General features: G+C 39.1%; 2 protein-coding genes across 4 annotated transcripts; one reads left to right on the top strand and one right to left on the bottom strand.

Moving 5' to 3' along the window:
• Nucleotides 1-547: 547 nt before the first annotated feature.
• On the bottom strand, nucleotides 548-6,399 carry LOC119026960 (chromatin complexes subunit BAP18-like). 2 transcript variants are annotated; one of them, XM_037111667.1, is made up of 5 exons: nucleotides 5,460-6,392; nucleotides 5,065-5,159; nucleotides 4,468-4,694; nucleotides 3,734-3,841; nucleotides 548-2,401 (listed from the first exon to the last, which is right to left on the bottom strand). In XM_037111667.1, exons 1-5 carry the CDS (start codon nucleotides 5,478-5,480, stop codon nucleotides 2,334-2,336), a joined length of 519 nt encoding a protein of 172 aa, XP_036967562.1. In that variant the 5' UTR covers nucleotides 5,481-6,392; the 3' UTR covers nucleotides 548-2,333. The 2 variants fall into 2 exon arrangements, with proteins under 2 accessions (XP_036967562.1, XP_036967563.1); XM_037111668.1 differs by lacking the exon at nucleotides 548-2,401 and adding an exon at nucleotides 2,454-2,989 and having other exon boundaries at nucleotides 5,460-6,399.
• Nucleotides 4,578-10,401, top strand: rnaseka (ribonuclease, RNase K a). 2 transcript variants are annotated; one of them, XM_037111669.1, is made up of 5 exons: nucleotides 4,578-4,719; nucleotides 4,816-5,011; nucleotides 8,194-8,276; nucleotides 8,901-9,024; nucleotides 9,843-10,401. In XM_037111669.1, the coding sequence occupies exons 2-5, from the start codon at nucleotides 4,823-4,825 to the stop codon at nucleotides 9,855-9,857; spliced, it is 411 nt and encodes a 136-aa protein (XP_036967564.1). In that variant the 5' UTR covers nucleotides 4,578-4,719; nucleotides 4,816-4,822; the 3' UTR covers nucleotides 9,858-10,401. The 2 variants fall into 2 exon arrangements, with proteins under 2 accessions (XP_036967564.1, XP_036967565.1); XM_037111670.1 differs by lacking the exons at nucleotides 4,578-4,719; nucleotides 4,816-5,011 and adding an exon at nucleotides 6,677-7,383.
• The last annotated feature ends 33 nt before the right edge of the window (nucleotides 10,402-10,434 follow it).

The raw sequence follows: 10,434 nt of genomic DNA, 5'->3' as shown, positions 1-10,434 counted from the left end.
CAACAAAGAAGGAAACTATTCTGTTCTGCTTTTTTATTATTTTCTTCTAATCTGTGAAAGAGATATATATGTCCAGTGTCATTTCATAAATATTACCCATTACTTCAACATATTGGAATTTGAAAGCAGACAGGAATATTATTGATGTGCATTTCATAATGTTTGTTAATTAATAAACCCCACCATTTGAAAAACAAAATGTCTACTCCTTTCATGTTTTACACTCTTCTTTATACTAAACCAATTAAGTTGAATGAAAGACAGCCACCCCACTTTCACAGAGGATTTCTCATAAGGATTTATAAATATATATATAATTTGGGAAAAGGAAACATCTCCAATGGTTTCTTTAGTTACAAATGCTTATACACAGAAAACAGACAATTCAGATTAAATTGAGACTGAAAATATTAATTAATTGATCGTATAGTAATTATCTCAAACTGCTGAGGAGGAGGGGGGGCTTCACTTGATTACAAAATAAGGACTGAATATGATTCTGTGAAATTTGGTGTGGATGCAAACATGAAAAAGACTTGATCATCAGTACAGTCAAATCAGTTTTATAAAACAGCATGTAATCTCATACAGCCAGTTAATCCTGAAGGGTCTCTATTAAACTACAGGGGTCTACTTCTGTACACCTTTAAAGGAAAATACCACTGTTTTTGCATGTTCAGCATGGTTTCAAACTAATTACCTGTGTTGTGTTTTAGGTTATCAAATGTGATTGTCAAAGCCACCGGTTTCACATCATTTCAGCACAACATACATGTTTGAGATGGATAGTTTTTATCACAGTAAGTATGATGTGTGTGCATGTATATAAAAAAGTTACATTCTACTTTTTTTTTTTTTTCAGTCACATTTAAGTATTAGCAACAATATCAAATACTTTTTACGAAATGGTTGTGAATACCTTAGTAGATATTCTGAGTTATTGATATGGATCATTTTGTGATTTTGCATTATCATCCAGCTTTCTATGAAAGGCAAACAACATTACCTATACTATATCATCTAGGGGGGAAATCATATAAAAAATAAATCCTATTAAATACATAGCTATTTGAAAATAGCCCTGCATTAAATCTCAAACATACCATACATGATGTAAAATGCTACCATCGCTAAAAAAGAACAGTTTGTATGTACATTATTGACAGAGGTAAAACAAACTTCCATAGTTACTTTTTATATGCATGTCTGATTATAAATATGGGTTATTGCTAGTACTTCTACATGGAAATATAGCTGAAAGCCAGGCCAGGATGATGTTCCAAGACACATTTCCCTCTGTAACTGCACATATATCTTGCTTACTTCTTTCCATGGCTGTGAAAAGAGAAACAAATAAGAAACAACATATTAACCAGTGAGTCTTAGAGGTGCTGGTTGGTGCACAGATAAGCTGTTTTCTCCCTGCTGAGCCAGATCAACTGTCTATTTGAAGCAGTCATGAGATTGAAAGAAAGTGAACACGAGAAAACAATGAGACACGGTCCACTTTTCCAAATCTTTCATCCACTTCTCCTTCATCAGTTCAAGTTTGATGATGTCATGACAACTTTGGTTCAAGGATCAGAAGGAAATCATTGCAATGGACCTTGAATTAAGGGCATTTTATATTGTTATAGAAAAGGAGATAATTACGGAGAGTATGATCTGAACCCTGTTTGTGACACACACACCAACCAACCAATTGAGTCCAACATTCTAAATACTCTAATATCTGAAAATATTCTAATGTAAACTGAGACTTGTGTTAACATACACCAATACACCTGTTTGCAAAATGTAGCAGTACTGTGCTGAACCTGAAATAAATACAATTGTTGCTAAAAATATTCGCTGTCCTTTTGCAATACTGGCACATCAGTGGGAAACAAAAATGTAAAGTAAGATCAAGAGTATTTGAGTATTGGAGTATTTTGAGAGTATTGGTTGCTGCAGCTGAAATTCTCTGCTACATCATGTTTGATTTCCTGTTATTTTCTCTAAAGAAATTAGGTAAGAATCTAAGGAAAGGTTTCCCCACCACAAAATGTCTTTCAATTTTCTGGTTTTCTGGACATTTCTACGAAAAGAAAAGTAAATGAGAAGGGAGTCGCACCATCTAAAATAAACAGTATAAAAAGAATCTCAGGAAAAGGAAAACGTTAAATGATCCTTTAAAGTTTATAAAAAGTGGTCCTGCACGACACAACACAATGTTCAGTACTACTATAGTTCCTCTAATGTGTGTCGTCAGTCTGGCTCTAAGTCCAGATCATTACAAACTCATTTTCATAGTTTTGTCCATCATGGCAATGAAGTTGACAGAAAGTGAGCGGTCAACGGGAGAGTAGAGGAGGGAGGTCGCTGGGGTTCATGATGAGGCTCGAGTCCAAGTTCAGGTTATCTATGGGGACACAAAAAACAGCATTTCTGGATTTTTTTTTTTTTATATTGTCAACAAATTCCATGAAAATACCAAAATCAACAATGGGTTAGTCTGTCTTTCAATACTTTCTGACTTCCGTACCCTGTCAGTGGCTCTCTGCTCCAAGCCTGTCAAACTGAATGCAAAATGTCACAAACATAAATCTGTGAAGGTTCTCAGTCGTCCAGTTCCTGATATAAAACTAAGGCAACTGGACTTTCTTAAGTTCTTGAAGACATTTCGCCTCAGTGCTAATATACTGGTGAGGAGTCTGTAGCGATAAATCACATGTGGGGATTGTTCAAATCTTGAGGTTTGCTCAGATCTCAGGTGAGCTGTTGACACATCCCTCGTGTGATGTATAAGGTCACATGAGTTGTTTGTGCCCGGGAGCATCAGGTTGTGGGCCGACGGTGAGCATCTGTCGCGTCTAGATTTTGTGGTGGTTGTGCATCATCTAGCCCTTGTCAGCAGCTTTTCGGCCATTTGAGCATGTAGAATTGGTGGCAGAGGCTGTCAGTAAGAGAAATCCCTCTGATTGGCTGTTCTGCCAGGTGAATCAGTGCACTAGAACAGAAATAGGGACATGAAGGGGAAAGCTCTATGAGCCTTTTGCTGCAGTATTCATTATTTCACCCATTTAGGGTAGTTTCTCCTAATTTCTCTGCTCTACCTCTGTCAGAGCCATTTACAACTTTTTATCAGACGTGTTCTTGATTGGACAGACTGGTGTCGAAATGCTGCTCTATTATATCAACTGTTATCAGCAGTCCTGGGTCATCTGGTTTCCCTTTTTTGAAAGACCAAATACAGACTAGCACCACCTGGTGGCATGGAGTTACACCTTCTCAAGCAGACAGAATATATGAGCTAGGAGGCTGTTTGCTAGTAATCTTCAAAGCGTGTTCAAGTTCAGCTTTCTTTGCGGAGACACGGAAGACGTAAAGCGACACAACAGTCAGCCTTCGACAACACTATTTTTTAAATGTCAGTTTGAGTTTGCTCTGTTTTTAGAAAAGGTTCAACATTTTTTTTAAACAGCTGGCCAATATACTTTGTGGTGGTGGCTAGTGAATTAATACTAGGTGGTAATGAAGGACTATGTCGTCACCCAAGTATTACAGTGAAGTGACTTTCATTTTCATTCTTCAGTAGCATGGGACAGGGTTGTGTGTTACTTGAGGGACACTAGATTCAACATCAGCGTTTCAGTACGGATACAAATAACTCTCTTCTGAACAAGTGTTTTTGCTCCAACTATTTTTTTTTTTACCATTCAACAGGCTTTGCATCATACTTCATGAACTTTACCTTGGTCAAAGTTGTTCAGTTTTTTGGAGTTGGATCCTTCACCCAGCCCCTCGATGTCCACGAGATCACTGTTGACATCTGAGTCATTCAGAGCACTGAGGGTCACGTCTACACGCACAAACACACACACCAAAAAGTTTAGTCCTGTTTGTGGAAATCGGTAAGAAAAAATCCTCATTAGATTCATACTGTAAGGTTCTGTGTAAAGCTTCATATTCTGATGAAGTACACTGTTACCAAATGTAGTGTAATTATGCAGGAATACACAAAGTTGTGTGTCTGGTGCCACCATTGATATTCTTCCAGTTGCTGATTTAAAAAGAGAAAAATAAATCGTCTTGTCTTGTATTTCTGTTTTATAACATTGTGACTGACATAGCTCAAAAGAAAAATTGATCGATTTAATTACTGCGTCGTCTCCACAGATGAATGATGGCTAGAATTTGTCTTATACTTATTGTCACAGTCTAAAACTTTATACATTATCATATATTTCATAAACCTGAACTAGACTACAAGCTAGCAGTTCAACACGTTCAGTGATGTTATCACTGTCAATAAATTCTAGATGCTTGTGGAACTATGTACTGCTAAGCAAGGATAAATTACTGATAAAACTGATAAAAATATTGTGTGAGTAAAGAAAGAGTATGTGGATTCTACTTTGTTTTGCTTCAATCTTTCCTTTTCCTTTTTTTTTTTGTTTATGACACGCTTAAGTTTTCCTTACTCACCTGCGGTCTTCTGTTTCTTCAGCGAGGCCTGGCTGGAGGGGGAGCCCTGTCGTCCTGAGGCTACGACGACCTGAGCCGTGGGCACAGAGATGATGGTTGGCGTGCCCTGCGTTGCCATGGCAGCGGGGGTGGTGACTTTCTTGATAACCTTCTTGGAGCCCTCGGAGGGGGCGGGCAGAGCACCGTCTTCATACAGCTTCCTCTTCATTGGTGTCTTCGTCTGACCGCTGGAAGGAAGATGGAAACGACCTGGTTAGCAGCAGCATCCACATACATTCTTTTTCTAGATATAGAGAATGCCATCATTTACAGGACATTTTAATATGATTTTATATTTTTTTATGTTAGAAAATCCATGAATAGAAGTGGGAAAAGACTCTGGAATCTGCATGAGCTGGCACGGATCGTGGATGGGATTTTATTGGAACCAACCCATTGCTGTTGGCGAAAACCCTTGACCACAAATGCTGATTTAATCCCAAAGAGGCCATTAAAAAAATGGGGAGCATGCGTCACTACACCTGCAAATGTCTCTGTTCAACTGGTGACTAACCAAAAATGTGTCTGTGTGTCTGTGTGTGTGTGTAGGGGGGGTACCCTGCAGGACTGGACTCTGCCACTGGGTGAAGCTGCATGGTGAGCTCTCCTAGTTTGGTGAAGGCTGCCCCAGCTGCAGAGAAGATCTCACCAACCTGTGAACAACACACACCCATTCTGGCGTCAGAGTTGGACTCGGTGCCTGTCATTGTCCCCTGTCACTCATACTGTTTGCACGGAAACGACTTAAATATTAAGTGAAACTGGGAAATGTAGTTCTGTGGAATCATTCAACAGGGTGGCAGGTACAATCACATGAAAAAGTTGCACAGTGTGTTAAGCCTTGTGGACGATTCGCTGCACGGTTAGAAGTAGCGGGGGGGGGGGGGCACATACTGAGCAGTAATAGGATACTACCAACGACATCTCGCTGGTTCGTGTGTAAAACGACTTACTTTAGTGGAAGCTGAGGTCATTGTGCTGCTCTCTGTCGTACCACACAATGTATAGCACTCAGTGATGCCTTCGGGCCGACGGAACAGCTGCTAAGATGCTAACAGTGTAGCTAGGTAGCATTTGATGCTCCGTTCGGTGTAACGCTAGCTAGCGGAACAGCTACAAGTCTGCTCTTCCGTTGCTTTCAGTGTCGACGGCTGGAACAGTCCGACAATTGAACGGACCACTGCATGTCGCTAACACCGTTGTATCTGGTCAGTTACCGCCGGGAACAGATAGGTCAGACCAGTCAATGGATGCAACGATACAGCTAGTGTTGCCTTCAAAGTTCCCTCGTAAATTCCATGTTTGTATTGTGTATAGCGGCCCTTTCCCGCCAATGCTGATTAAACAAGAAAACCATCCTTTAATTCATTACGGTGAGAAACTTAATCAAAATAAAAACTACCTAGAAATAATGACTATCTCAATATAGAGACGTAGTATCTTAAAGTAATGAGTTAGTATGAAAAGATATTAATAAGAAACTCAAAAGGCTGACTAACTTATCTCAAAGCAATGAGTTAGTTTCTTAAAGTAATGAGATGCTTTCTCAAAATTATGAATCAACCATTGCATACAAATACTTTCAAAATAATTAGAAATGTTCTCATGTAATGATATAATGTGATTCCTCCAAAACCACTCAGTTTGTTTTAATTTGTGAATTCACATCTTAAGTAGTCTTCAATTAAGGTATCTATTTGGGTCTGCCAAGCATTGTCATTTCTTGTTGTTACTTTGGCACATATCAGGAAACTAGATTTGTAAGTTATTATTTTTTGTTACCATTTTGAAAATATTTCTCAATTCTTAGCAGAACTAAGTCATTATCTTTAGATACTAAGTCGTTTTTTAGGTACTAAGTCATTATTTTGGGATAGTAAATTATCATTGTTAAATACTAAGTTATTAGTTTTGAGATACTAAGTTACTTCCTCTATTCTTTCATGGTTTGCCAAGCATTGTCATTTCTTGTTGTTACTTTGGCACATATCAGGAAACTAGATTTGTAAGTTATTATTTTTTGTTACCATTTTGAAAATATTTCTCAATTCTTAGCAGAACTAAGTCATTATCTTTAGATACTAAGTCGTTTTTTAGGTACTAAGTCATTATTTTGGGATAGTAAATTATCATTGTTAAATACTAAGTTATTAGTTTTGAGATACTAAGTTACTTCCTCTATTCTTTCATAGTTTGCTGTGAAAGCAGGTGTGGAGCAACATCAATGACAATGTTTTCATGAACCCTTTTAGATAGTACACGACATAAGAACGACATAATTGTGTTATTTTCCATTTTGCTGTCTGTGTGGGCTGAAGTTTGTTTTATCCGCTAGTACTCGAACTCAGCATAGTAGTGCGTCATGCTGCGTTCGCGCCCGGCTTTGTATATCGTCGCTGGGGCTGTGACTGAACATGTGAAGGCCACATCATTTTTATCATTATTGCAGAAGAATAATCAATGTTTTATAGTTTGCTAAAACATCTTAAAGGTGTGTTGCTTTACACCAACAGTTGTCAGTTTTAATAGTCTAATGGAAGCATTTTCTTCTTGACATACTGAATTGCATTTGGCCATGTAAAACCACCAATAAAATGTGGCATATTTAAATTCGATATGAAAGATCGTAATATAACTTATTTCTACACGAGTTCTTTCAGCCCTATGGTTAAACATGTACATGCTATCAACGGACACTTCCGGTATCCAATCACAGTCACCTGACTGCACAAATGACCATCAGAAGGTTGTGTGGAGTGAGTGAGCGCGAGCCGCCCGCTTTTTCTTAAACAGATTTTCATAATGCGCGTGTTAATTTGTGGACCTAAACTCGCCGCGTGCGGCATGGTGCTGAGCACGTGGGGTGTCATAATGCTGGTGAGCGTGACTGTCCTTTCTCTTCTTTCTGCTGTCAGTAGTCACTTCCTTTTCGGAGGACCTACAGCGAAGCTACAGCGTGAGAACACAGTCTTCCTTAACTGAGAAGTCATGACGTCACAAGTAGTTTCCTCCACAGCCTCTAGTCTGTAGAACTTTTGAAGCTAAACGTAAATTATTGCAGTGGATTGGGGGAGGAATGCCTTCTAAAAATATGGAAACGTTTTCACTCTATTAAAGTTGATTGTTTTGAATGTATACCTCAGGAAGAGCCACAGAGGAGGGAAGAGGGATAGATCAGAGTGAAGAGGCATCACATTGATCAGAAATATGATGTAAAGAGATAGTGAAACAGAGGAGGTCAGTGATCCAGTGGAGTCCAGGGTGTGACGACTGAGGTCCGCCTGTATGTGAGGCAGCAGGAGCCAGGAGAGGTAGATGTAGATGAAAAGGGGGGAGGAGGAGGAAGGGGACGCCGAAGCTATACAGAGTGAGAGAAATGAGATGTTAATCAGGATAAACAGACTGATTCTCGTCTGCAGGACAGTGTGAATAGTAGTGTTATCGTTCTTTTGAACTGTTTACTCCGATTCCCATTGAGTTAAAGAAATACATATCTGGTGCAATATTGTTAGTCAAGTCTTGTGTTCATATAGATGTATTGCCTCAAATATTTTTTTTTTACCATTATTAACCAAAACATGAATTGAATCTCAATTAAGTTTCTTCGGTCTCAGTTTCACTTACTGGTAGCTTTTAACACAATCCATCGCCCCACGATTTAACCCAAGTCTCCCTCATCTTCATCAGGCCATACTGGGGATCTTCTTCACCACGCACTCGGCGGTGCTAATCGAAGACGTGCCTCTGACAGATAAAGACATCTACGCAGAGTAAGGCTTTTACCATCGCGCCTCTCTCCAGATCTGCCTGTACAGCTTTGTCGTTGAGTTCCACTGTATTTCACAATGACCTCACTGGAGCTCTACTGTGTGTCACTTCTGTCCCTGTGTTAAGCTAGGCTACCCACATCCAAACCTGTACATAACAAAGATCTAGATATTTCCCATTGTTGTGTTTGCAGCTGAGTCAGATGGGTGTGTGTACGTGTAAATAAGTTCTATTAGAATGGGCCGGAAAAGTCACCACTGTTATCAATCAGAATCACTCAGAAGCAGTCAAGAGACCATGCTACAAATAATATTTGATTCACACAACTTTGCATAACAATCTTAATTGATTGTTAAAGTTACTGTATGTATTTTTTTGAGCCAGCTGATTTGGTCACATTTTCTGAAGTACATGAAGGTTTTTTTTTTGTTTTTGAAATAGTCCATCATTACTCATTCCATCACAGAAATCACTGGAACTCAAGACTGCTATAATATACATGTTCTCTACCAGTGTACGTAAATTTCTGACTGCAACGGTATGGCAGCTATAACGGATTTAAGTGAGTGTATTGAACGTTAAGTACTTTCCCGCTGACTGTATTGTTTTGAATTTTTCCCCCTCAGTACAAACCCTCAGCGGATCTACGACCTATACAACAATGTGGGCTACAACTGTTTCATAGCAGCTGCTGTCTACATCCTGTTCGGCGCCTTCGCTTGTTGCCAGATGAGGCTCAATAAGCAGAAGGTGATTTCATTTATTTTGATTTTTTGAGTTTATTGTTATTGACATTTTTTTTCTTCTAAAAGGGCCAGACCGCAGTGAATAGAGATGATTAGTTCATCCAAACTACAATGTACCTGTAGTATAGTGGTATCAATGCTATCAAAATATCAATTGGTATCGATACTGAATATTTGAAACAGTTTCAATACTTAGATCACCAGAGGAACCACTAACTGCTGCTGATAATTATTTGGTAGCTGCCGTTAGCTAGTTAGCACAGTTACTGCATCTATGCAGCTAGTGGCCTCTAGCTAATTGAGTCTTGTTCTCCCTGTGAACGAGGTCGGACCCTGACCGAACACAGCCTGATACTGACATATGATAGTTTGAGGTGAGGAGTGGCGGCTCTGACAAACTCTAAACACATAATCCAGGCATCAAACACAGTTATAGTTACTGAATGCAGGAGGGATATCTGAAACAAAATAATCTGACTAAATATTGCTGATGATATCACTGCCTCATCATTAGGGCACGAGTAGATCTGACTACAACTATGTTTGTGTATTTTGTTAAATGTATGTATTATTATGTTGTGTATGACAGTTTTACCCATATTGTTTCAGCTTCAAACCTGCGGCAAGAAGTTAAAGTAAAAACCCATTTCAAAGCAGTACTTTTTATATCTCATAACAAGCACAAGGCTTTAGTGTTTCGGTCCGTCTCTGTTGTAAGATAACAGTTCCAAAAAAAGCACAATAAACAAACAGGCTTTGACATTACTTGCAGCCAACAGGGGGGGAAAAAAAGGAAATGACTGTTGTTCTGTTGTTCTGTAGGAACTGGTGCATTAGTGCCTCCTGTTGGATTGAGGAGCTCCCAGCAGTACCCACGACAGCTCGAGGGTGGCGTAAAGACATTCACCTGTTCTCTGATTACTGACCTGACTGTCTCGGGGTTGCACATTCTCAATGAGAAGCTATAAGGGTGAGACTGAATGCTGTGTGAGACCAAGTCACTGTTCTGCACCTTGATGTATTTATTTGAGATGAGATTAATTCTACCTCTGAGTGCTGAAATTATAATAAGTTTGTTTAGTAATTATGATAATTGTTAAAGGCCCAGTGTGTTGGATTTTAGGCAGCTCTATTGGCAGACGTGGGTTTTCATAAAGAAGGGAACGCCTATACACATGGAATATGGGGGTGAAGGCAGTCTGCCATCTCAGAACTAAATGCAGCTCAGTCCTACACACTGGACCTTTTTGAAGGTTGTTAAGTATATTGTCTTGACTTCCTCTTTCATAGCTTCTGTACTGTACAAGGCAATGTATCTCTGACTATGCCAGTATCCACCTGCGTTTGGAATAATAATCATTAAATCCAAGTTATTTATTCATTTCAATTGTTTGTCTTTCTGTCTGTAGCAAAC

Source organism: Acanthopagrus latus, chromosome 10, assembly GCF_904848185.1.
Source record: "Acanthopagrus latus isolate v.2019 chromosome 10, fAcaLat1.1, whole genome shotgun sequence".
Lineage (NCBI taxonomy): Eukaryota > Metazoa > Chordata > Actinopteri > Spariformes > Sparidae > Acanthopagrus > Acanthopagrus latus.
This window is presented reverse-complemented; position numbering and strand designations above follow the sequence as displayed.